This window comes from Panthera onca, chromosome F1 (assembly GCF_046562875.1).
Source record: "Panthera onca isolate mPanOnc1 chromosome F1, mPanOnc1 haplotype 2, whole genome shotgun sequence".
NCBI lineage: Eukaryota > Metazoa > Chordata > Mammalia > Carnivora > Felidae > Panthera > Panthera onca.
The window spans coordinates 28,139,341-28,167,233 of record NC_138355.1 but is presented as its reverse complement, the minus strand read 5'-3'; the positions used below and the strand labels follow the sequence as shown (position 1 = coordinate 28,167,233).

The window sequence follows — 27,893 nt, the reverse complement described above, 5'->3', positions numbered from 1 at the left end:
ATCCATGCAAGATTTCCATTCCCTATAACCACTTCTTCCTCCATAGTGAGTAAAAATTTTGTTTCTCTAATATTAATAGTGAGTTTCGCACAACAGCGACTGGCTAAAATTCTCAGGTTAGAATGAGAATGGATCTGCCATGAGAGCCCTCTTACCGCCTCGCTTTCCCCTTCTGTCCAGGTAGTTCCTGCGGCTCTTGATTACAGTGCCAAGGTTCAGACACTCCTCCCGCCATCACACAAATGGCCAGTGATCCATTCATAACTGTCACCCAAGCCTTCACCGCTCACTGTTGCAAAAAGAATTTTTGAATCTCTGGGATTTGTAACCGTCCCCATTTTTCTTTTTTGCTGACAAATTCTGGAGAGCAGTAGGGATAGCAGTTAAGACATCCATCATCTTGTGGGGTTTACAAGCAGCTGGCGTGGCATACTCAGCCAATATGACTGCAAGCTGACTTTAATCATGGTCTGTTGATCTCAGCTTCCAGGAATATTGCCTTGATACATCATTCCATTCCTTCTCTAAATGCTCAGAGGAAGGCGTTCTGAGTCTCACCATCTAAGCCCCAGGGAGGAGGGTGGAGGGAATGCATAGAACTGTTTCTGCATTTGCAAAGGTAACTGGAAAACAGCTGGATTTTAAAAGTCCATAGACCTTGAAAGAAGACCATTAAAGCTAAAATCTGAGGACATGAAAGTATTTGCAAATGTTAGCAAAGTCGGTGCCAAACAAATGTTCCATCTTGCTGAATTTCACTGATTTCTTCCAATAAGTTTCACTGAGTATTTCCACATTTTCCAAGTTGACCCTTGGATTACCAATAAGGCCAGTTGCTTTTATATAATTAATGGCAATCTGAATTTGAGTCTTCCCCAAAATTTCACTTTCTGCAAAAATAAAACTCAGCTGATTTAAACATCATTCCAGGCTCATTACAACTTTTGATTATATGAGGGGATGGCTGAGAAATGGTAAGCTGCTGTCCCCTGCATCTGACAGGATAAGACAACTTGCCCTGACATTTGCATCTGGCAAGTGCTATGACCAGTGGCCTCCAAATATTTTGCACATGCACCTCAATAAAAAATGTGAAGCATGCTGCCTGTGTTAAGCAGAAATAACAAAGAGACCGAGATGTGTGTGATGGCTCAAATACACAAGTTTATTTCTTGGTCCTATAACAGCCTAAGGTGCACGTTCTTGGTAAATGAGTGGTTCCCCTCCCAGTAATGTTTCAGGGACGCAAGTTCCTCCCATCTCAGACCTCTATCATCCCCAGGACCGGGGCATTTTCTGCATCTAAGCCAGCAGAAGAGGTAAGAGTACAAAGCAGGCTTGCTTCTCAAAAGCTTTGGTCCAGAACTAACAGGTATCACTTCTACTCACCTCCCATTGGGGAGAACTGGTAACTGCTACTTACAGAGGGTCTGAGAAAGTTGCCTCTGACTGGGCAGCAACTACCACTACTCACAGCTACAACTGTATAATCTGCAACCAAGGACAGATTTTGGTGAACAATCAACTATCTGCCATGACTCTTAGTTTATTCTCTCTTTTATTTAATCATTTTTATTTATTCACAAGTCATATACAAATGTATATACATAAAACACATAGTGCTAATATGCATATTATAAAGCATATTTATGCACACTCAAAGGATGAGAAGAAAAAACAAGTTTAAACAGCAATTTTAAATGTTCTTCCTGCAGCCCATTGGATCATCTTGTGCCTCCCCTGGTCAAGATTCACACCCAAAATTCATCGCTCAAGGTTCTGGAAGGTCCAGGGAGTTAGCAAGTGCTCTTCTAGGGTAGAGTTTTAAGAAATGAAGGTTATCACATTAACAACTCAGGCAACAACAGATGTTGGTGAGGATGTGGAGAAAGAGGATCTCTTTTGCACTGCTGGTGGGAATGCAAACTGGTGCAGCCACTCTGGAAAACAGTATGGAGGGTCCGCAAAAAATTAAAAATAGAACTACCTTATGACCCAGCAATTGCACTACTAGGTATTTATCCAAGAGATACAGGTATGCTGTTTCAAAGGAACACATGCACCCCCATGTTTAGAGCAGCACTATCAACAATAGCCAAAGTATGGAAAGAGCCCAAATGTCTTATCAATGGATGAATGGATAAAGAAGATGTGGTGTGTGTGTGTTTGTGTGTGCGTGTGTGTATACACACACACACACAAACACACACACATACACATACAATGGAGTATTACTCAGCAATCAACAAGAATGAAATCTTGCCATTTGCAACTACATGGATGGAACAAGAGGGTATTATGCTAAGCAAAATTAGTCACTCAAAGAAAGACAAATATCATATGACTTCACTCATATGAGGACTTTAAGACACAGAACAGATTAACATAAGGGAAGGGAAGCAAAAATAATATAAAAACAGAGATGGGGACAAAACACAGGAGACTCTTAAATATGGAGAACAAACAGAGGGTTACTGGAGGAGTTGTGGGAGGGGGGATGGGCTAAATGGGTAAGGGGCGTTAAGGAATCTACTCCAGAAATCATTGTTGTACTATATGCTAACTAATTTGGATGTAAATTTAAAAATAAAATAAAATAAAATAAAATAAAAAGAAATGAAGGCTATCACCCTCCCCTAGTCTTTCCTATTTTTAGATCACTCCCCCCCCCCCCCGACACACACACACATAGCTACTCAAGCCCAAACCTAGAAATCATCTTCAATTCTTCACTGCCCTCTACCTCCATATCCAGTACCTAGCTAGGCCTGTCCACTTACCTTCCCAAACAGACCCGGAATCCCTACTTACCTCTCTCTCCACCTCCACGACTGCCAACCTATCCTAGACACTATCATCTCTTATCTGGACCTCTACAACATGTCTTATCCTGCAAATCCACTCTCCATGGGACAGCTGGTGCAATCTTTAAAACATGTAAAAAAGATTGGTGACTGCCCTACAGAGACTCTCCAATGGGCGGACCCTTCAAATAAAATCTAACCTCCTTAACCTCCTCACTCAAGCTTACAAGGCACAGCAAGAACTCAAATATCTCTTAAATATTGTTAAATCTTGTCTGCATAGTAAAAAAAAAATCTGAAAAAAATATATACCATGCTAAACACTAAAGATAACTATAGTGTTAATTTGCTGAACAGCACCTTTTATAATCAAAAACAAAGTTATTTGCATTTTGTAAAGAAGAAGATAGAGGAGAATAAAAAGAAGAAATGAAGAATATCTGTTTCCAGATAAATTCTACTCTAATGACTAGATACTATTATTTTTATTACTATTTTCCCCTTCTAATTCAAGCAGATTCTAGCTCACATGCCTTGCAGGTGGTTAGCAGCAAGAACAAACAGAAAAGATACTTCACTTCCTGGCTTGCTTTTTTTTTTCCCTCCCAAGAGCAAACCCCACAGAGGATAATCAGAGTTTGGTGAGGGGAAAAGGACATCAGAAAGAAAGTGGGGAGGGATTTCCCTCTGAGAAAAAGATCTGGCCTGGTTTAGGGAGAAGAGAGACTGATTGAAGAGATCTCAGAGGAAAAGGCCTGATGCCCCTTGGGGAAGCTGGGAGGCTGTGTTGTCATCTGGGGTTCTGTTTTAGGACCTCAAGGGCCAGAGGGATCCTGGGGCCAAAGACGGCAGCCATTTCCACGGAACCAGTAGAGATAATTGTTCTGCAAAACGTTGGCCCTGCATAAGACACTAGAATCTTGACACAAGCTCACTGGAAATAACAGGGATTAGTTCAGAATGACAGAGGCTAAATTTCCTGCCAGTCCAAAAGGCTGGGTGTCCAGAGCCAAAATTAAGGTGATTTACAGAAACAAAGGAAATGTCCTATTTCTTGGATACTTTTCTTTTCACCATGAGATTTATTCCCACTCTCTTCCTGTATGAAAATATGCACAGGATTTATCACCTTCATAAATTACTTCTGATTCAATGCCATTACTATAATAATGTCACTCTTACTCATATGCATTCTAAAATGCTTTTCTGGGGCAGGAGGGTGGGGTGAAAGGGGAAAGGAATGGAATTATGCACAATGCTGGTCCTGTCCCAGAGAATGTAGCTCATGCCATGCCTACCGGGGGCATACATTTTGGGGAGCCAAGGGCTGATACCCAGAGTTCTACGCCTGTCTCAGTCTGACTTGATTACAGTTTCTTGTTTGCATCCCTAGCCATGTCTGCTATAGAACCTTGGACATAGGGGATGACATAGCACAGTAGGTTCTGGACTCAGACTCTCTGAGATGAAAAGCTCTGCCAGCTCAATAAGCTATGTCATATAGAGCAAGTTTCCTAATCCTTCCATTTTCTCATCTGGGGATAATGATATTCTTACTTCACAGGGATATTGTTAAGACGAAATGTGATCATTTTTTTTAAGTTTATTTATTTTGAGAGAGAGAGCACAAGTAGGGGAGGGGCAGAGAAAGAAGGAGAGACAGAATCCCAAGCAGGCTCTGCACTGACAGTGCACAACCTGATGTGGGGCTCGAACCCACGAACTGTGAGATCACGACCTGAGCTGAGATCAAGAGTCGGATGCTTAACAGACTGCGCCACCCAGGCACCCCTAAATGTGATAATTTTAAGGTGCTTAGCACAGTGCCTGCCACGTGGTAAGCTCTCTTAATGTTAATTGTTATTATCAGCTTTTATTAGAGTAGGCATGTAAAAATGCTGGATGAATAAATGAAGGATGTATCTCAGGGTATTGAGAGCAGAAAATTACCAAAGAAAAATGGAACTGGTGAGGTTATCTCCCACTTAGGTGTTGTTCTGGGCCAAATACGGCCACACTTTGCTTTTGTGACTGAAGTACATATATTTGGGCACACATCACAATCCTGAGGAGGTGGTCAAATACTGCATGGAGCACACTGTCTCACCTGGTGACCCGTGGCTGACACTGGCAAGAACTTGGGCCACAATGAAGAATACACTTTGTGGTTATGCCAAAGAATCTTCTTCTTCTTTTTTTTAAGTTTTCTTTTAATGTTTATTTATTTTTGAGAGAGCAAGACAGGGTGTGAATGGGGTAGAGGCAGGGAGAGAGGGAGACACAGACTCCAAAGCAAGGCTCCAGGCTCTGAGCTGTCAGCACAGAGCCCGACCTGAGCCGAAGTCGGATGTCTAACCAACTGAACCACCCAGGTGCCCCTGCCAAAGAATCTTCTTCCAGAAATGCTAACTGCCTTCTATGGGAATCCATTTGCAATTCTGGCCTCAAGTAGCATTAGAATAAATCAGTTTCAGGAATAATGGGAAATCAGGAAATGTGTATCCTTCTGAGGTTGTATTTAAAACACCCCTCAGCCAACAACTCAGCAGAGTGAACAGTTGGACAGTAGCCATTTAAAAACACTCACATTTTAAGAAATGGTGTTGATACATTCCTTTCCAAATATCCTCTAGGAAAACTTCTGCAATGAAATAAAAATGATGCATGTATGTTCAATAGCTCTATGTTGCTTTCCCACCAAATTTCAAAGCAAGAATCACAAACATGTCATATTTTCTCACATCTTTGGGCCTTTGCCCATGCTGTTTCCTCAGCCTGGAACATCCTCCAATACCCACCGTCATGCTATCCTAACCACCCCGCTAATGTCAGCAAATCCCAGCAGTATAGTGCAGAGGTTAGTGGCACGGGTTCAAATCCCATCTCTACATTTCCCCAGCTAGGTATCATTGGGCAAGTTACTTAACTTATCTGTGAGTCAGCTTCCTATGGGGATGATAAAATAGAGTTTGGGAGAAATTAAACAGGTTAATATATGGAAGATGCTTAGAACAGGACAGTTCGTGGAACAGAGTAATCACTAGATAATTGGTGTCATTCTTGTCCTTCACATCCTAGCTCCAGCTCCAAACCCCTGGGAAGGTTTCTTTCATTCCCCTGGGCAGAGTTACATACTTCTTTCCCCATGCTTGTGTTCTCTCTACTTAGTATGTATCACACTCAATTACAACCACTGGTGTGCATGTCTGCCTTGCCACGATGCACAAATATGAGGAATGCAAACACCAACACTTTACCTGGGGAGTCTCCAGGCCTTACCACAGAGCCATGAACATGACAGATGCACAATAAATATAAGGTGAATATATGAATGCATTAATTAAATGTTACGTAAGCTTTTGAGTTCCCCAAGCCATGTGTTCCCCTCCTTGCATGAAACTGTTGAGTGATCACTGTTGCTGTGCATGCTTCTAAAGCCAAAAGAGGCAAGGCTCTGAGCTACCTCAGAGTTTGTGCACTAATCACTGACATCATAAAAATTCGTCATTAGCACCATTAACAGAGTGGCTCGCTGTTATCACTGAGACGGCAGAATGACTCGGCCCAGCACGTTATCGCTCGAGATGAGACTTAGCATTTCCCCCAGCAGCTCTCAAGCACTGCGTTCCTCCAGCACTGCCCGGGACAAGGGACAGGTCACCCTTCTGAGGGGTGATGTGGGAGTGCTTAGTCACAGTCTATCTGCAAGCAGAGAAAGGCTTTGGCAGGAATGTGATCCGAGGAGACACTGAAAATAGCAAGTCCACTGAAGGCCAAGGGAACTTCCTCTTGTGAAAGTGGGAAGAAGGGCTTGATGAAATAAGCTGCTTCCTGGCGGAGGAAAGAAAACATCCTGTCTGAACTGGACTGAGAGAGAGAGAGAGAGAGAGGGGGGAACCAAGGAAAGTTCTGGAGGCCTTGGGAAAGCAGGGAAAGCATCAGATTTGGAATCAAAACAATCAAATCTTAATCCTTCCATTTGGTAAGCTTTCTCCACTTCAAAACAGAGAATCAAATGAAGGCCACCAAAAAGCACCAGATAAACACAAGACGTGATTCAATATGGTTGGAAAAAGCCCCTTCACAAGGGAACTCACAGAAGGGGCTCCACCCAGAACAGAGGCCTCTCCTTCTTCACTCCAGGGTAGAAAGAGATGTCTCTGCCTCCTTTTCATTTAAATTAGCAAGTTTTATTTTTTAATTTTTTTAAACATTTATTTATTTTTGAGAGACAGAGCGCAAGTAGGGGAGGGGCAGAGATAGAGGAAGACACAGAATCCGAAGCAGCTCCAGGCTCTGAGCTGTCAGCACAGAGCCCTACGTGGAGCTTGAACCTACAAACTGTGGGATCATGACCCGAGCTGAATTTGGACGCTCACACAGGTGCCTCTAAATTAGCAAGTTTTAAAGAAGTTTCAAAGGACAATAAGTTTCAAGGTTTCCTTGGAATAAAACACTTTATTAGGAATCTGCCTTTGCTTTATTTTTTGGGTTTTGGCCAGTGTAGCTTTAACATATATGAAACCATGCTGCGTGATTTATGGCCTACGTGGAGTTTTCTTACCTTTCGAGCAAACATTTACCACGCAAGCAGTGGTGTGCTCTGGGAGCTGTCAGCAGCCAGCAAGGACTGATTTTGCACATGTCCTCCCAATTCCATGTTTTGTGGCACCGCATCCATAGCTTGAAATTAACCATGGTGGGAGTATTTCACCCTGGCAACTGACAAATGCTATAAATTAGGTTTTTTTTTTCCCTCTCCCAAAGTTGGCTTGCCAGCACACCACTGACTGAGCCCAAAAGGATTCAAGAGTCCCCCAGCCATCCCTCTCCACTCCAAATGCCACAAAAAGGCAACTGAAACCACATACACAAATATTGGATGGGAAACATTACAGAGATACATCAAATCTATGCAGACAGAAACACAAAAACAAACTGAAAAACTGTGGTAAATTATCTGTACATTCCTACCACACAAGGTTCTGGCAATGAGGTGTTGATATTTTTTTTTAACTAACAGTAAATGTAATATGGCCAGAGAATTTTGAATCAGCCTTATCTGGAGCCACAAATGAATATACTCAAAAGACATACATATTACTGCTGGAATCCAAATATCTCAATTGCACACTGAGGGCAATATAATGATGGAATAACTGACTTGTCAGAGTAGGTGATCTGTCATTTATCCCAGTAAGCAAATGTAGTGGTGCATTTTTAGTCTTGTAATGGCCAATGAATAATAATGGTTAAATGAATTAACAGTCTTTGTTTCCTCTTATACGTTTTATCTATTCTCTTAATGTTTAAATGGATTGGTCCTTTTTGTCTGGAACTCTAAACATTATGCTATGTTCCCAAGGCTGGCAATTGTGATAGGGGAAGTACATATAAGATGCTGGATGGTTCTCAGAGGACTTTTTTATATGCAATTCCTGATTAATGCTTACACACACCCTCCAAAGTAAGGTGCACCCATTTTGAGAGAAGGAAAAAGATGTTCGTCAGGGTAAGAGCTGTGGACTCTGCACCCTATTGTGATTATTGCTACTGAACATTGGAAGATGGCTATCATAGCCATCAACACCATGGCCATAAGAATGACTACCAAACTGCCCCTGCTTCTTTCTGTCACTCTCACTGTCAGGAAGCTCAGGACAAGAGCTTGTCTCGTGTCTACACACTAAGTCTCAGGTCAAAATTTTAAGTGAGCCAATATCTTGTCTTTTTTTCCTTTCTGCTGTAGGATGAAGATCCTCCACCTAGCAAGACTCTCAAAATGGCAGATGCCCCACACAGAAAGGAGTTCAAATTCTGGACGTATATTATCACTATCATTATTTTTATTATTATTATTGGCATCTATCTTATTCATGGCAGCTTATCTTTTTTGAGACTCCTTTCTAAATTTAGGGAAATATTCAAATCATGAGTCATTACCACTCCAACACAGGAGTCAGAACACACTCTGCAATCTGAGGATTCGGGCACATGAATTAGTTCCTGCCAGTTAGGGACACTACCACAAGATACTGATTCAGAATTAAGCAACAAAAGGAAAGAGGTGCTCCATGGGCCTTCCATCTTTGCATCTTCGCTGGTGAGGCAGAGGCAGAGGTGTCTGGTTTTGTAGTGACTGTTCTCCAGGGACTGAAATAGTACTTTTCTCATGTAGAAGCAGCAACTGTATAGAAGTAGGAGCTTGGTTTGGGGTACTGTACCCCAAGACTTATCCTCAAGCCATTTTCCAGTCCACTCAACAGTTCTGTGATCCACCTGGTAATTTTTTTTAAGTTTATTTATTTATTTTAAGAGAGGGAGTACCAAGCAGGCTCTGCACTGTCAGCACAGAACCCAATGTGGGGCTTGATCTCACAGACCATGACATCATGACCTGAGCTGAAATCAAGAGTCAGACGCTTAACCACCTGAGCCACCCAGGTGCCACCACCCAATATCTTTTAAAATAAAATGCTTTTTCATTTATTCAGCAAGAGTCAGCTTCTATTTTTTAGAGAACTCTGACTAATACAAGAACTCTAATACAATTATTTTCCCTATTTCTCAGATATGGAAACAGAGCTTTAATTGGTTAAATTGCTTACAATCACAAAGTCAGTCAATGAGAGAGCGAGAATTTCAACTAGGACTATCATAATCCAAAACCCACCTCTAAACCAGAAAGATTATACCACAAGGCCATAAAACTAATGAATCAGAGTTGAGTCACTGCTGTTTTTTAATATATAGTCTCACCTGAAGTTCTGAAAACTAAAGTGTCATAGAAGAGGACACAACACAAGTCTTCTTACCTGATGTGCTTTCCATGGTACCTCTCATCCTCATAATCCTGCCATTTTTTTTTTTTTTTTGCTTTATATGTTTTGAGATGAGTTTTTAAGTGTAAATGAGTTTAAGAATATTGTACAGGAAGGAGGGGACCAATTGTTTCTTGCATCCCACACTTTCCTTCTGTGTTGTGTCCATCTTACCAAAATACATTCCTTGGTAGTTCTTTCAGCAGGAGTCTATTTTTAAATTATTTACCAGAAAATGCCTTTATTTTTTTCCTCTTTTTTTTTTTTTTTTTTTTTTTGGAGAGAGAGAGAGAGAGAGAGAGAGAGAGCAAGCAGGGGAGGGGCAGAGAGAAAGGGAGAGAGAGAATCTTAAGCAGGTTCCATGGCCAGCATGGAGCTTGATCTCACAACTGTGAGGTAATGACTTGAGCTGAAATCAAGAGTCAGATGCTTAACCGATTGAGTCACCCAGCTGTCCCAAGTTTTTCCTTATTCTTGAATGACAGTTCAGTTGGATATTTCTAGGTTATTTTTCACCAACACTTTGAAGATATTATTTCATTGTTTTCTAGTATTGAAGCTGATAAAAAGTTTACTATTGATCTGCATTTGTGATTAATGTTTTTCTAGTTGTTTTTAATGTCTTACTTTTCTTTAATAGTCTACAATATCAGCCCACTGTGAGGTTTGTTCTTAGTTATCTTGCTTGGGACATGCTCAGATTTTCATTCTTAGGACTGTTATCTTTCAACAATTCTGGAAAACTCCCAGTCATGACCTCTTCTAGCATTGCCTCACCTCTGCGGGATAAACTGCCAGGATCTATAGGATCTACTTCTATTTCCTTTGGGAAAAGAATTACCACTTTTTTTATTTTCTGGGAACACAGCTCTCCCTGCCTCCCTAATGGGTTTGTGATATGAGAAGTGACATGTGCATCTTCTAGATAGTGCCTTTAAAAGACATGGGCAAACATGATCCTTTTCCCTTCTCTGCGACCCCGACCCTGCCACCGCCACTGCTGCTTAGGATGCAGACTCCAGGACTAGAGCTAAAGAAGCCACAGATTAAAATAACAGAGCCACTCACCAGCCCTTAGTATCTGTTATATGGGAGAAAAATAAATCCCTATCTTCTTCAGGCTTCTATATTTTAGGTCTTTTTTAAAAAAAAAACAACTTCTATTATACCTTAACAATTGTACCTCTGTTCTGTCTACTCTCTCCCTTATGCCTTCCTTACTGCGTGTGTACCTGTCTGCATATGCGTTCCCGCGCACGCACACATGCACACGTGTCTCTCCTTCTTTTATTTCTCTTATTTTCTTTTCTCTTATTCATATTCATATTTTCTACCTCGTTATTTCTCCACATTGCTTTTGAGGTGAATGTCTTTAGATCTTTCTTACACTTCACTTGTTCTCTTCAGATGTCTAATGTGCTATTTAACACATCCCTTTGAATTTCTAAAGTCAACAAATATGTTTTTAATTTCTATACTTTCTATTTGGTTCTTTTGCAAATAAACCTGTTCTTTTTACATAATAAATTATTTCATTCTACTCCTTCCTTTATGTCTCTGATATTTAAAACATACCTATTTCATAACCTCTCTCAGATATTTGAAGTTAGCTCAGTTTTGGGGTAACTAACTTTCCTCTTTATTTTATCTCCAGATTCAGGGTGACTTATTTCCTCATTCAGTTTGTAATTTTTTTTAAGTTTATTTATTTATGTTTGAGAGCAGGGAAGGGCAATGAGAGAGGGGGAAAGAGAGAACCCCAACCAGGTTCTGTGCTATCAGCACAGAGCCAGATGTGGAGCTTGATTTCATGAACCATGAGATCATGACCTGAGCCAAAATCAAGAGTCAAGATGCTTAAGTGACTGAACCACTCAGGGGTCCTGGTTTGTAATTTTTAATTAAGACTTCATCTTCAGCAGGACCATTTATCCCAGTGGATATCTGTGTGATAAGTTGTAGAAATACCCCTAACACAGCAGTTTATTTGTCCCTGGTGAAATTCTGAGTTTCAAAGGTCCTAGGCCAGCTTTTATAATTTCTCAGATTAACATTTCTATACCCATAGATAATATAAACTTGAAATCTATATCTACACATGGTAAGGCCTGGGGAACACTTACATTTTCCCACTAACAGCCCCAGACCAATTAAAGCTTCCTTTCTGCTTCTCCACAACAGTTGTGCATGTTTCTCTAAGGTAGTTACACCCAGGTGGTTACACAATCCCTTCACAGATGAGGCACCCCTGCTGGCCTCCAGGATTTATTGAGAGAACTCTGCCACAGAATTGTCAGATAAGATACAGAATATCTGGTTAAATCTGAATGTCAGATAAACATTTTTTAGTATAAGTATGTCCCATTCAACTTTTGGAACATACTTATATTTTTAAAAGTATTCATTGTTTATCTGTAATTCAAGTTTAACTGGCATCCTGTACTTTTAAATGTTAAATCTAACAAGACTAGTCACAGTTCTCTGCCTAAACTTGGCCCTTGGGGCCATATATCCTGTCCCCACAAGGGCCTCAAAATGCCAGCCTCCAGATTCTGGGACCTTTATGTAGCTCCAGCAACATTAGCTACAGTTATCACACTGGCTCTGAATTCCTTTTTTATACAGAGAACTAGACTATTTTCCTTACTTTTTTCAAGACTAGTTGTATATAAATATTTGAAATTTCTGCCACATTTTATCTAGACTTTCTACGTGGCAGTCACGGGAAGGAAGGCTTGTCCATGTCAGCGCAGGCTGCCACTGTCACAAATACTTGAGTTGCGCACTGCACCATGCCACCCAATGGAAAGCCTGGAGCACAGAGGGGTTAATTCACCCAAATTAATTGGAAGATGAGGAAATGTGCAGGCACAAGTCCTCACAACTTGTGCTCCGGGGATGTTGCCCATTTTGGCAAAAGGAAGTTGTCCTATAGGATGGATTCTTCAAAGAGAAGCAAACACGTCTCAGTGTTAGCTAAGGTTTGACTTCTCAAGAACCTGGGTATCCAAGGATTTCCCCTATATTTGGAGGGCCCAGGAAACGCAGTAAAATTCTGACTTTACTGCACTTTATTTTCACTGGGCCAACTAAAAGATGAGAAGCTAGATGGGGAGGTAAAAATAGAAAATTATTAACTAAAAGGGGTTGAAACATGTATATTTTAAGACCTTAGTCAAAATCTAGAAAATGGAAGACACCAAGTCATCAGATGAGAAAATACAGTGCTTTTGTATTGCAATGTTTCGAGAAAAGCCCCTTTCAATATAGTTCTAAATGAAGTCCTCAGAATAGAAAAAGAGTATTTTGTTTTCATTTTAGACATGGAAAATCCCCTGGACCAAAAATTCCAAAATCTTTCCCAGATAGTTTCCGATTTTTTTCAATAATTCCACATCCCCCACATGGTTTCCAGGCAGAGCCTAATTTAGCCTAGACCCAAATATTCACCAAAGATCGCAAATCCAGGCTTTTAACATGTTCCCAAAATGATGAAATTTAACTTCCTGTTTTTGTATTCTCTGTGTTAAAGGTATTGATTTGTTCAAGATAAGCATTTTTAAAACACCACAAATTTTGAAACTCTGTTTTGGTACATCTATATATATATATATATATATATATATATATATATTTTTTTTTTTTTTTTTAGTATTCCGTAAGTCTAAAAAATTGATCCATGCTCTGGGCTTTCTGCCCCCTGCCAGGTTCTGCTGCTAAAAATTCATGTTATAAAAGCCTTAAAGAGTACGCATACCTCCCATTATCTCCTAGCTTGATGTGAGTCAATGAAAATAAACTACACATTCTGCTAAATAGGAATCATTTATAATTCAAAGAAAAATAGAATAATGCTTCTGAAGCTTGTCCCTTGGCCCCGAACTTCTTTGCTGCATGAAATCTGAAGCTCTAACCTACCTCCACCTCCAAGGTCTGTAGGAATCCCTTCCAGGACAGGTCTAGTCCACTCTAAGAAAACTCACTGGATGACAGTCCAAATTATGACTCTCCAAACTTTCAAAACAAATTAAATCAGAGAATCATAGGATTTTTTTAATGTTTATTCACCCAAATTAATTGGAGGATGAGGGAATGTGCAGGAACACATTTGAGAGAGAGAGAGAGAGAGAGAGAGAGAGAGAGAGAGAGAGAGAACAAGTGGGGGAGGGGTTAAGAGAAGGAGAAAGAAAGAGAATCCCAAGCAGGTCCCACACCGTCAGCACTGAGCCCACCACAAACCGTGAGATCATGACCTGAGCCAAAATCGAGTCAGATGCTTAACTGACTGAGCCACTCAAGGGCCCCAAGAACCACAGGATTTTAATAAATGTTTTCAGAGTAAACCATGTAGCTTAGAAAACATTTGGAAATTTCACAAAAGCATAAAGTGGAAATAATATATATCTTCATCATTCAGATACGCTTTTTTGCATAAAACATATGTTTAACAAAAATGGAATCATACTCTAGGAGTTGTAGAATTTTTTTTTGCTTATCTATATATTGTGAACATGTCCCACTACGTTAAATGGTTTTGCATGGTAGCATTTTAGTGACTACACATTCCATTTTTATAAATATGTTAATTTTTTATTGGTCCTCTATTTGGGGGCATTTAGATTGTCTCCAGTCCTGTGATAATTATCCTTGTAGAAGAGTTATTCTTGCAGCCAGCCATGATTACATCGTTAGGATAAATTCCCCAAGTAAAAATGATAGACTCCAGAATAGGCACATTTTCAAGGTTTGAGGTACCCACTGCCAAATTACCTTGCAAAAGGTTTATCAATCCTGCCAGTAGTATATGAGAGTTATCTATTTACCTACTTTAAGGAGTTTTATATAAACTAGTGATTATCTGTCATGCAAAAGTACTCTTCATTAATGAAAAGGATTTTCAGCATGATTTCTGTAAACACTGAACTCTCCTAGTACACTGTAGTACATTATTCAATTTAAAATATGATTTTAAGTTTCTGTGGAAATGTTCTGTAATGCAATTAATAAAGAAAATAAGGCATTTCTCTACTTGATTTTCATTTTAAACAGAGAATGCCACCTCTCAAAGAATTCTTTCCCTTTCTGCCCTCATCTAGGCTGAGAAGAGATAGCAAAGTACAGCACAGTTATTCTGCTCTTCATCCACCCTCTATTTCGTATTCAGTTTCCCATCATGCACCAGATAAACACGGCAGCCCTGACATGATGAGAAGCCTTCCCTGAAGACTACAGCCCACACTCATCCATCCCTTCACTGAACTCCTATTATACTTATTGTCTGTACCACACAATTAGCACTTTATTATATACTGTCTTGTTCTCTAATTGTCTGTACCACACAATTTAGCACTTTATTACATTCTGTCAGATTCTGTAATTGTGTCATGTATTTTTGCCTTGTCTCTCCACCTAGATTATAAGCACCAAAGTGGCAAGGGCCCTGTCTGGTGCTGCTTCGGCATTCCCCACAGTACCAAACACTGCCCTAGGAACAACAAAGTGGGCTTTCGACAAATACCAACTGCTTTATTGGTTGGTGCGTGGGTTGGGAGACTGGTAGATTGATTTTGTGATGGGCGGAGCTATGGAGAACTCAGAATGGGAGATAGGGAAGGTGCTGAGTGACAGGACACCCGGGTGCTCTGGTCATTCTAGCCACTCCTCTTCAGTAGGACCTGTTCTGTCACCTAACAAGTCATTGAGTTTCTGAGTTTTTCTATGTACAAAGAACAGGGAAACCAAAACATGTGACCAGACAACAGCATTTTTAAAATCACATGAAAATCACATGCTTTTCATCTGAAGATTTTCCATCGAACATTCTCCAACATGGGAGGCACTGCTATGCAGAGAAAGAGGTCACTCTTTAGAATTAGACAGACTTCTTACCACCTGTGTGACCTTCAACAAATTGTTTAACACCTCTCTCTCCCTAAAATTAAACCCTGGTTCGTCATCTCTGCAATTATTCCAATGACCGTGATTATATGTGATATCGCCACTGAGTATCCATAAGACTGCTGGAGTATTCTTATTTTTTCCAATTTGTGCAAATGCCATGCCTTGAAGTAAGTGTTAAACATTGTTATTATAATAAACATAATCAGTACCTCTTTTAGTCTCACACACTAGTTGAAGAGGATTGACCTTGCCTGTGATTCATGGGTTTGTTTCTCAGAAAATAAGCTCAGGTAGTTACACAATTTCTTGATCTTTCTCTGTTGGAGGGTCGTTTACACTCAGTGGTCTACCACATGACACCAGACCTCCTTCTAGTAAATTATAAGAGAAGAAACACCCGATGTCCAGCATTAGCAGATCCAAGCCTCAGTCTGTCACTTTTACCTCCACTGTAAACATTTAGGTGACTGGAGCATTGAGTTAACCACGTTTCTCTGAATTTGGGATGATACAAATAAAATGTTCTGTTCCTGTATGTCATCTACCTTTTCCCTTTCCAGTCAATATGTTTTGCCATACTGTACCCTGTCATGTTTTTGTCCTTGTTTCTTCAATTGGCAGGTGCACAGTAAAATGTAACCAAACAGTTGTTCAACATGTTATTCTCTCAAAACAAGACCAATGGAAGCTCCCAGAAGTGCTGCTCTCACCCTGCTTCTTCTGCTCCCCTGAAGACACAAGGAGCCCAGAGAGCCTTGAATGGCTATTTTGTAGGGTAGGGGATGTCCCTTTACAAATAGCTCCCCTCCCTCTGTGCCTGTTGCCTGGATGTCCTTTGGTAAAGAGGAGAGGCTTCCTTTTGCATATCTAGGCGAAATGACTGTGATCGATTATTCTTCAAAAAAGTATTTATCAAGGTCTGCCCCATGAAAGCAAGGACTGGGTGCTGGCCAAAGATGCATTCCACACAGTTAGGAGCTCATACTTGAGGAACTTGGGGAAGGAGACATGCCAACATATAATTACCACACAGTGAGATAAGTGTAAAGAGAACATCTGTGGCCAGGGTGCCAGCCCGAGTCCAACTGTGCCTATCACAAAAGGTCAACTTTGATAAATCTAAGGGCACAGCTGACCTGGCTAGGAGTTGATTAGACTCAAGGAAGCTACTGCTGGAAGACAGTTTTGTGGCAGCCTCGGGTGGAGAAAGGGGGACAGGAAGGGTAGGCTTGGGGTGGGGAAGTGGGGTGGGTAGGAAGAAATGCCTGATCTCGGTCTTTAGTTCCCTGCCTTGGCTCCATGGACTCAGTGAACCTGAGGCCTGTGGAGCAGATCCTTCAGGTGGAGAGGAGGAGGCTCAGTAAGACACTCAAGTCTCACTTCAGCAAGTCATGCTGCTCTGGGACCTGGGTGACAGAATGTGGCAAAGCAGAAGAGAAAAGCTTCTCTGCACAATTTTAGGCACCAGAAGACAGCAACCCTGGCTTAAGAGTGGCTGGGACTGTAGCTGAGACCAGACACTGCTCCCTAGTAGCTGCACAGCAGAGGACACCAACAAGGAGCTCAAAGCAGAAGAGGAAAGGATGGAAGAGGGCACAATGGAAGGTCCACCCTGCCTCCCAGGCAAACCAGGGGACACATGGAGTCTGGGGCGGTTCTGCACCAGGCAGGTGGATGCCCAAACCAATGCAACATGAGTTCTTACCATGGTTATGACAACCACTGCCATTCGTGCTGATGCTCAAACAAAACTTAGGGAAGCACAGGTTCTCCAACACAGAAAAAATAGAAAGAACACATATTTTCTGCTCACAAGATTAAGCACAGTAATGTCTATCCTAGTTGGTAATGGAACTGAGGTCTGGTAAGGTGGAGAGACAAGAGGTGCAGGATAAGTAACAGAAGGAGATTCAGACAGTAACGCTGAGGACTGGGCGGAGGCGGGGGGGTTGGTGCTGGTGAAAGGGGGTCAGCGAGGTGAGCAGAGGGGTGTAAGCAAAGCTCTGGGTGGAGGAGCTGCCTGCAAGATGGAACAAAAGAGAATAGCCCTGAGTCTGTAGGCAGACTGGAGTCGGATGACTAGACAGAAATGTCCAGAACCAAATTCTAAAAATAAGACTTCTCCCCTGAGCCAAACAAAATTAAATTCAATTTCCAAGTACGTGATTGAATAGAATTCAAACAACAACAAAGCATTTCAAACAGTGCTAAAGGGCACGCTGAATACTAAGTCCGTCCTCCTCAAATCCCCGCTCCCAGGAGGACCCATGGATAGCTGCTGGGGAACACCAGGACAACCACATGTTGTTAAACTGCTTAAAGGTTCTCTACAGACTAGTAAACAGCTGCTGCTTCAAGCCACTGGAATGCTGCCCCCTCCCCCCCAGAACTTCAATCAGTCATTACAGGGTTAAAGCTTAGATATTAGAAGATCCCCAGCACGCTTCCAGATCTCAAGCCAGCAGCCATCCCTGTTCCCAGAACCGACCCAGTTGTTAAATATTTGACTATCACTGTTATCCTTCCAGATAACATACCTTCACATACAGGTACGCCCCTACACGCACCTTGTTTTCCTTTAATACAAATGGCAGAATTGAATACCGTTCTGTATTTTGCTTTGCTTATTTTTTTAACCTACTTGGCCCACCTTTAAATGTATGGCCAAATATAGATTGGAGGCATTTCTTTCAGAGCTGAGATAATTTAGCCGTAACTAAGATACCTAGCCTGCAAAATGGAGCACAGGAATAGAGTGAGGCCTGGAAGAACCTCATCAATGGGGGCCATGGAAATAACACTGGAAGCTGGGGCCAGCAATGCACGATGGCTTGAGCAGAGGAATGAGGAGGGGCAGGATCAACAAAATTTCCCGGAATACCCCTCAGGAGGCCATCTGAGCTCCCACCCCCTTCACCAGCTGACAGAAGGGGCCTAAACTTCCCCAAGTCCAGACCATTAGTGCCGAGTTCAGCTGTTACCCAGAACTGAAGCAGTCTTAGGTGGAAGCAAATGAAATTTCAAGTTGCACTTACCTCACCGAACACTTTCCAGGGAGTCTTCCTTTTGCTCAAAGAGGACATAAAACGAAACTTCTTCATAAATGAGCTAAAATACATTCCTCCTAAGAGCTCCATCTTCACCTCAAATGCTGAAAGGAAGCATAGAGTGATTTATATTCCTGAGGGAGAAAATACTTATAAACTAAACTTGAACCAGATTTTTAAATATCCTCTCCCTATAAAAAGTCAAGGGGCTCTAGGGTGGCAGTTCGTTGAGCATCTGACTCTGGATTTCGGCTCAAGTCATGATCTCATGGTTCATGAGTCTGAGCCCCACATTGGGCTTTGCACTGACTGCTTGGGATTCTTGGTCTTCCTTTCTCTATCTCTCCCCCACTCACAATGTCTCTTCCTCTCCTCTCTCTCTCTCTCTCTCTCTAAATAAATAAACTTGAAGAAAAAAAAAAAAGCCAAGGGACACTTGGGTAGCTCAGTTAGTGAAGCATCCAACTTTGGCTCAGGTCATGATCTCACAGTTTGTGGGTTCAAGCCCTGTGTCAAGCTCTGTGCTGACAGTTCAAAGCCTGGAGCCTGCTTCAGATTCTGTCTCCCTCTCTCTCTCTGCCCCTCCCCTGCTCCCAGTCTCTGTCTCTGTCTCTCTCTCTCAAAACTAAATAAACATTAAAAAAAAAAAAAAGCCAAGACCACTGAGTGTACTCTTTTTATAGCCATATTTATCTTCAAAACCCAAAGAAGTAGTATGGGAGGGGAAACTTAATTTTCTGTGTCTGATTTCTGTGTCTCCATACATCATTTTTTCATTACTTTAATATTAAGGAAAGAGAGATTAAAGAAGAATGTTTGCCATTGAAGATGTCAGCTCCATAGATTTTTGGGAAAGGGAGGATAGGGAAATGGGATCGGAAAAAGATTACCTAATATTTTTATTTTTACTGATATTCCCAGAAACTTGCAGTTGGGGAAAGAGTCATTAAATGAGAAAGCAATTTCTGCTGACAGACTGTCACCTAGTGGTGAGTCCTTACCTAATTCATAATATGAGCAGCTATTGAGCTTTGGGAAGCTTTTGGAAGACGTGTTTATTACTCTTTAGATCCCCGGGGAACCTTACAGAGTACTGTTACAAGTAGACCAGACTCACTTGCATGCGTCCCAACAGCCTCATGTTCATCAGGCAATACCTAACACAGGCCGAACATCCTTCAAAGGAAGTTTAACTCTGTACTTTTCTGAGTATTGTCAAAGAAACCTGGCCAAGCAAAATTAATATTAACTTCCTTTTCTGTTTTCAGACTATGGCCCCCTCATACTTTCCCCCTTGCTAGTCATCAAACTAGGCCCACATTTTCAAAGGGTTTTCCAACTATTAGGGGATGATAAATCAATGTGGGTAACCCATTGGCACATTGGTCCATACATACAATTCAGAAAGAGGTCTCAAAGTCAGCAACAAGGCAACATCGTCCAGATTTAATATACATCAGGAATCCCTCCCTTCATGCTCTCAGAGAGACACTACAGTCCTCTTTATCTGGATCCAGTGTCCTCAATGCTCCCTAGTTCTTGTTCTCTGTGTTCTTACCACCCTTCTCGGCCACAGGGGTCCTTACTCTTATATCAATACCAGTCAACAAGGGGGTAACCCTCCTCCCATCAGTGCAAAAGGCTATGTTCTGGCAACAGAGCTAGGATACCTCTCTCTGTTACCAACAGTCATTCTGCATTGCATAGTATTTCAACTACTTATTGAGTGCCTATGATGTAGCAGGCACTAGATGTGTCCCAAGGAACAGAACAGACAGACCACTGCCCTCACAAAGCTTACCAACTAACGGGGAGAACTAAACACACTAATAAGTTGTGACAGGAATGGAAAGAACACAGTGCTAGGAGGAGGGTCTGCACAAGTCAGCTTCTCAGGAGGGTTACACCTGAGCCATGATCTGAAGGATGAGTAGCAGTCAGACTGAAGAAGGGCCGCCCAGGCAGGTGTAAAAGCCCTGATCTTGGTAAGGACTTGGGGCTTCTGAAAAACCAAACAGAAGCCAGAATGCTATAAACGAACTCCACTGGAAAAAAGATGCTGACAATATTCCAGGAGGTCTAAAATCCACAATCACAATAATAGCATTATTCATAATAGCCAAAAACTGGAAAGAACTCAAATGTCCACCAACCAATGGATGAATAAAATGTTGTATATCCATACAATGGAATATTGTGTGGGTATAAAAAGGGATGAAGCAGATTCCTGCTACAATATGGATGAACCTTGAAAATACTACACTAAGGAAAAGAAGCCAGACACAAAGGACTACATGATGCATAATTCCATTTATATGAAATGTCCATAACAGGCAAATCTATAAAAATGGAAAGACTAATGGTTGTTTAGAGCTGGGGGCCAGGAGGAGGAAGGGAACGGGGCGTGACTGCTAACACATATGGGTTATTGGGCGGGGTGGGGGGGGTCATGAAAATGTTCTAAAATTGTAGCAATGATTGCACAACTCTGTGACATAATAAAGAATATTGAACTACCATATGCTTAAAATAGGTGAATTGCATAGTATTGAATAGCATCTCAATAAAGATTAGTATTATTAAAAGATTATTGCTATTAAAAATCCGGAGTCACAGAGTCCAAGTTAAGAATGCCAATATGGAGTTACATCTCTGTTCATTTTTTTCCTTTGAGCTGGAAACCAATATGCATTCACCAAAGGGCTGAGCCAGGAGACAACTGAGCACAACTACTCTCAAAACTGTCCCTTCCTGTTACCCAAGGGGTTCTCTGAAACGCAGCTTATGCATAGGACTTTTCTCTCCTCAAGAGACATCCTTCTACTAGTAGGCACTTAGTCTCAGAAATTAACCTATAAAAGGGAAGAGTCTTTGTCATGGGGACTAGCAATCTGTCCAACTTCTAGTCATGGCCTGCTTCCTTCTCTGAAGATCTATGGACTTTGATGCAAAAATAAACTTGTGCTTTTCTACCAGCCCCACCGACATACCCACACAACCAGAATTTCCAGCAGTGATTCTCATACCTATAACTTGGTTGTATTCCTTTACATGGGATGCAAAGGACTGTTCTTCCTCACCATGGAGAGAACTTTCTCAGGCCCACGATGGAGAGCAATGCTTCAAGACCCAAATTCCATTCTCCTTCCTTCATGAACGTTCCCCAATGTAGCAGTATTCTGGCTGTCTACAATCCATTTCCTCTTTCCTGGTAAGGACAACTGTAACATTGTCATTTATAATAAAAACTATAAATTTGGTCTTCCATTTCTGGCACAGAGCTCCTAAAACTCTTGACATTTCCGAAGAGATGAGAGCAATGAATGTCTTTTGTTATGTTAATGAGGTGACTAGCTTTTCAAAAGCATCTTAGGATAGGGGCTGGTTGCCAAGAGAATCAATCATGTGATTAGAAGGTTGAAACTTTCGGTTCCATCCCCAACCTTCTCCAAAATTGAATCAATTACCAATGGCCAGTGATTTGATCAATACTGCCTATGTAGGGGCACCTGGGTGGCTCAGTCGGTTAAGTGTCCAATCTGCTCAGGTCATGATCTCACAATTCGTGGGTTCGAGCCCCATGTCAAGCTCTGTGCTGACAGCTCAGAGCCTGGAGCCTGCTTTGGATTCTGTGTCTCCCTCTCTCTCTGCCCCTCCCCCACTCACACTCTGTCTCTCTGTCTCTCTCTCAAAAATAAACATTAAAAAAAAAATACTGCCTATGTAATGAAGCCTCCATAAAACCCCAAAAAAGGAGGGCGGGCAGAGGGTTTCCAGCTGGTAAATATGGAGATTTGGGGAGAGCATACACTTGTGCTCAGAAAGGACATGGAAATTATGAGCCCTTTCCCCATCCCATGCCCTATGCATCTTTTCCACCTGGTTGTTCCCAAGTTATAGCTTTTTATAATAAGCCAGTGATCTAGTAAGTAAAATGTTTCTTTGAGTTCTATAAGCTGTTGTAGCAAATTAATCAAATCCAAGGAGGGGGTCAAAGGAACCTCTGGTTTATAGCCAATGGGTCAGAAGCACAGGTAATAGCCTGGATCTGATGTAACATCTGAAGTGGGGGTGGGGCAGGGAGGGCAGACTTCTATGACTGAACCCTTAACCTGTGAAATTTGATGCTATCTCTGGGGAGATAGTGTCTGTCGGAATTGAGTTAAACTGTAGGACACCCAGCTGGCATCAGAGAACTATTCCTTCTTAGTGAGGGGAACACCTCCCACACAGTGGAATTGGTACTAGAACATTTCAGCACCATGACAAGAAGGTAAGGGGAACCTTTCTGGGAAGGTTTCTCCAAGTCCACTCAGGAACCTGTGATAAGGCTCCACTGTCAGCACCAAGGATAGAACGTGTGGCCAGTCTGATCAATTACAGTGTACTATATCCCCCCAAGCTCTTTTCTCCACATCACTGAGTTTCAAACTTGAATTGTAGTGAACACAATACGATGAGGAACCCCAACATATATATTTTTTTAAACAAAGCAGAGTTGAAGGGAGTAAACATCTCCAAATCCAACCCTCTTTGCCTGCAGGTAGATAAGCACTGAGCTCTGCGCTGTGGGAAAAACAAAGAAATAGGACAAACAAAGAAATAGGACAAGGTACCTGCCTTGAGCACCTCGCAGTGGAATGAGGGGGCAAGAAAGAAAAGCATAAAAAGTAATGATGATTAAAGAACACTGTACAACAATAAAAGAAAGGCCACAGAGCCCTTGCCACTTATCAGACAAGTGTTAGAGGACTTCGGGCCAGCAGTGAACCTTGGCTGTCTCTCCCTTCTTCTAAGGCCTCCTCCTTGTCTAAGACTGCTCAAGTGTCAACCTCCCCCAGGAAGACTTTTCAGAAATGCTCTCCTGCCTCATCATGCCCACACACTCACCCCTCTGCCCAGATCAGAGTCTTTCCCTCCCTCAGTGTTTCATACCTTTGTACCAGCATACGTATTTTTAAAGGTAAATGTCTTCCCCACAATTCATTGGAGAGGCTGTGAGTTTCTTAAGGGCATGTAGTGGAGGCTATGATGCTCCCCCTCCACCATTCCAGCGAGACTCTTCCCCACCCCCTTTCTTTCCATAGCTTCTACCACAGGTGTCAGCCCTGTATGACCATCAAGGCTCTCCCTGCCTTCTCCCTGGGTCCCTCCCCAAGTATATTTCCTGCACCTCAAATCCAGTTTTAGCATCTGTTTCTTAGCAAACCCTAACACACTATTATAAGCCATTGCTTTGTACTACTACATATATTTAAACAGTAGTTTATTCATTTAACATGTTGGTTTATTGGTTGACAATATTAAGCCTGATGTTCTATAACTTTTGGGTACTGAAATACTTAATTTTGCATGTATTAAAGTATGACTTTGAAAAAACTTACTAACGTCCCATTGGGATATATTCTTGTTGACATTCTTAGACAGACATAACTAGGACTTTTCCCTTCCTTTTTTGCAGGAAAACATAGAGTAGTGGTTAAAAGTATCATCTCCCGCACTACTTGAGACCAAATCACAGCTCAACTACTCATGGGCACTGTGGCCTTTGGCAAATTACTCAAACTCATTAAAATACTTTTTTTTTTTTTTTTCTGATCTTTAGAATGGGATGGTGCTGAGGCACCTGGATGGCTCAGTTGGTTAAGCGTGGTACTTAGGCTTAAACAGGACTTCAGCTGAGGTCATGATCTCACCATTTGTGAGTTCCAGCCCCGCATTGGGCTCTGCACTGACAGCGTGGAGCCTGCTTGGGATTCTCTCTCTCTTCCTCTCTCTCTGCCCCTCCTCCACTTGCACTCCCTCCCTCTCAAAATAAATAAACTTAAAAAAATAGAATGGGATGATGGTTCCTCAACTGTAAAATAGGACTTTAAAAAATAGTACTCACGACAAAGGATTGTTTTATGAATTGATTAATGAATTAATTTCTGGAGCCACATGCAATGAAAGTACTTCTACAATGGGTTTAAAAGCATTTAAAATGCAAACTAGAAAGCCCTAAGGGAAATTTATTTTCCCTAAATGAATTAAGCATAGGCCATTGTCTTTTATGCAAAATTGAGGATAATTCACATTAACAAGAGAAACCTGAGGACTTGTCTATGTTTCTGATGTATTGGCACAGCATGTGACACTAGAAAGTAAACTCTTTACATTCCTACAAGTAGAGATATTTTGTTTAAAAATAATTATCCCGTTCAAAACTCTTTCAGTTGTTCTCCAGAATACGCAGGAAAGCTACCGCTTTAGAAACGAATCCAATTTTAATATCCGTTCATCACCTTTGAACATGAGGGCATGTGGGGTTGGGGCAGCAGCACCAGCCTGAAAAGCACAGACGGGATCCCCGACTGGCAGGCAGGGTTCTCAGCACGCTTCGGAACCGGCAGCCCAAATTTCAAAGCCCACAACCACGAAGTACCTGTTGCTGCCGAGCCCTGGACAGAAGTTAAAGCGAACAGGAGCCCAGGAGGCATCCGCAAGCGGTACGACCCGCGCAGCAGAAGGTGAAGGGAGAGTTTGCCCCGCGGAATCTGGGCGCGCGTAAACACGCGCCGCGGCTCGGGAGGCGCAAGCTCGGAAGCTCGCAGTCCCGGCGCCTCGCCCACACCCCCAGGTAACGCGGAGGGAGGCTAAACTGCACATGTGCTCAGCGTCCGGGGCGTGCGGGGCGCGCGGCTCTGCGCGGGCGCGTAGGCACGTGGTGCGGGGCCGCGCGGCAGCGGAGGAGAGAAAGGCCACGGCGGGGGCGCGGGGCGGCGTGCAGCACTGCGGCGAGCGGCAGCAGCGGCGGCGGCCCACCCGCGACCGAGGCGGACCCGGGCTTATCCGGTGAGCGCGGCCCGCGCGGGGCGGATGGGCGGACGGAAACCTGCAGCCCACCCGGGGATGGGGGCAGGGGGGCAGGGGGGTAGAGGGGCGGGGGGACGGGGATGGCCCGGAGGAGAGGGGAAGGCAGAAAAGCTGGGACGTGGGGCTAGAGGAAGTGCGAAAGCGACACGCTGCAGTCCTGGGGCAGGGGTCTGCACAGAGGGACCACTCCCCTGGATTCTTTCCGGACCGCATAGCCTTCTCCAAGGACCCTTCAGTGAGCTGAGTCAGCTGTGGAGTGGAACAGACTTTATCATTGCATTTGACCCAATGCCTTCATTTTATGGGAACTTGGTTATGTTTCTGCGTTTTGGTTTTGTTTCTTTCGTTTCTCCATTTCTTTTCTTCTTTTGCGCGTATTTCTTGAGTCATTCACCATGCCCAGAGTTGCATCCTCCGTCTCGCCCAGAGATTTTTTTTTTTTTAACTTTGCCCTTTTCCGAGGATTTGACTTGAATTCTTTGTACTAAGTGTTGGTGGATAGAGATACGAGATTTCAAGAGTAATAGCCTCTCCCCAGCATCTCTATTAACATTCTAAATTCGCATTGAGCCCTAGGGTGGAGAACATTCTAACCACTTGCTTTTGATACAAGCTACAAAGAATCCCAAAGCTTGACGTTAACAAGTTTATTTAAAATTTGAATGTACAAAATATCAATCATTACCTATTACAGTTTTTGTGATCTTTTGCCCCCATCTCTTCCTGGAAATTCAGCATTCACAAAGTCAGCAAATTTTGGTCTTTTCGTGTACTGCTCTGTGCAGAGACAAATTTTTTTGAAGCTGTTCCTGCTCCCTGGTGGCTGACGCTGTAGAAGAGGAGCCAAAACCACCCTGCTAATAACATGTAACATTTTTAAGGAAAAGCAAGTGTTTGAGGGAATTTTGAGGAGTAAGAAGTTGTCTTCTTCTTGGGAGATCAGGGAATGTTCTTTAACTTGTACAGTGAGTTTTAAAAGTTGTCTAGACTCAAGGGGCTGAAGTGGGAGATAGTCATTCCAGATGGGAGAACCTAAGGAAGCAGGCCAGATGGGAGAAGGCGGTTAGGAGCAACAGGGAACACTTGAGCTAGTGCCCTTCAGGCATGAAGAGATTTATACAGAGCCCTGGACCAGGAAGTTTGGCATTTCTCCTACTGAAGCCAGGGGAAGTCATTAGCATTTTCTGAGCTGGGCCAAGGCAGGCTTAGAAATGTCTGTGCTTCCAGGAGATTAACCTGGAAGCCTATGTGGATTGGAGGAGGAGAGTGGGGATTAAGGTAGGAATTCCTGACTCTGACCCCACATCCCTACAGGTTCTATGTTTTTGAGATTTTGTAACCAAATTGCATTTACATGCACTTAATTTTGTTTCTTTCAATCAAAGCCATATATAAAACTACCCATCCAAGCTTCTGATGATCCTAAGAGTATCTGTAACTGCCCTAAGTGTGAAATAAATGTAACTAAAAGCTCAGAATACAGAAGTCTAGTGTGAACAGCCTAGCACTGTTTGAATTAGACTTTTGGTGCTGACCCTAGCTCTTGAGACTGTTATCATTTGAGCCTTCTTGAGTCCCTTTGGGCCTCTTAGACCTGGGGTTGTGCCCGTTGGTCTAGATAAGAGGTAATAAAGGGTAAGTTATGAGAGAGGCAGTAAGGGGGCAGGGAAGGAAGATGAGAGGCAAGAATACTTGCTAATGTCCTGTAGCCATCTGGTGCGACTTCATACTGTACTTGCTGTGTGCCGGGCACCGTTGTTAATCACTCTACAAGAATTCATTTAATTCTCAACAACATATGAAATATGACTACTGTTATTGACAGGAGTGAACACCGAAGCACAGAGAAGGTAAATAACACTTCCAGGCTCACCCCACTGGGAACTGGTGGAGCCAGGATGCAGACCCATGGTGTCTGACTCCAGAGCTAATGCTCCACCTCCTCCACTGTAAGGACTAAAGGAAGCAATCATAGGGGACAGGTGGCAGGTTCAGTCTGAAGTGTCCTGAGTTCAATGCTTGCAGGAGTGCCCGGTGGAGATACGCAGCAGGCATAGCGTCCATCTCCTTTAATGCACAGACATTCCTCTGGGATAGATGGGCCTATGTTATTGGCCTTGTGTTTTCCCCATGGGCCAGGTGATTACATTTGTCTCAAACCGCCCAACAGGATTTTGGTCTCATCTTCAAACTAGGACAGGGCAGAAAAATCCTAGTATCCCGTATATCACGTAAGGTTCCCCTTTATTGCCCTTCAATACAGAGCAAAACTACCTGAAGGATTTGGGCTTAATTTCAGGAGCAAGTCTTGCTAGGGACGTATCTGTAAGGGGGGGGGATCACGTTGGCTTCCTATAAAAGCAGTAAATTTTGCCACAGTGTGCCCTTTCATGTCTTTGTCTTTGTTTTGTCCTGTTTCTGGCTTGAAGGGCTCACCTGAGCCAGAACTCTTGGAGGAGACAGAA

General features: G+C 42.5%; 2 protein-coding genes across 6 annotated transcripts in view; one reads left to right on the top strand and one right to left on the bottom strand.

Moving 5' to 3' along the window:
- Positions 1–25,100, bottom strand: part of RGS8 (regulator of G protein signaling 8) — a 134,295-nt gene extending 109,195 nt beyond the window's left edge. The window contains exons 1-2 of one of the 2 annotated variants that reach the window (XM_060643765.3): positions 24,998–25,100; positions 18,562–18,677 (exon numbers count right to left, since the gene is read on the bottom strand). In XM_060643765.3, the coding sequence (XP_060499748.1) occupies positions 18,562–18,677; positions 24,998–25,052 (171 nt within the window). In that variant the 5' untranslated portion in view covers positions 25,053–25,100. Of the gene's footprint in view, positions 1–18,561; positions 18,678–24,997 lie in introns of those variants that run through there. The other variant, XM_060643771.3, reaches the window with a different exon arrangement.
- Positions 25,086–27,893, top strand: part of NPL (N-acetylneuraminate pyruvate lyase) — a 37,819-nt gene continuing 35,011 nt past the window's right edge. For 2 of the 4 annotated variants that reach the window (XM_060643759.3, XM_060643762.3), the window contains exon 1: positions 25,300–25,407. Coding sequence is in view for 1 of the 4 variants with exons in the window: in XM_060643757.3 (XP_060499740.1) it covers positions 25,220–25,407 (188 nt within the window). In the remaining 3 variants the exon portion in view is untranslated. The other 2 variants (XM_060643760.3, XM_060643757.3) reach the window with 2 other exon arrangements.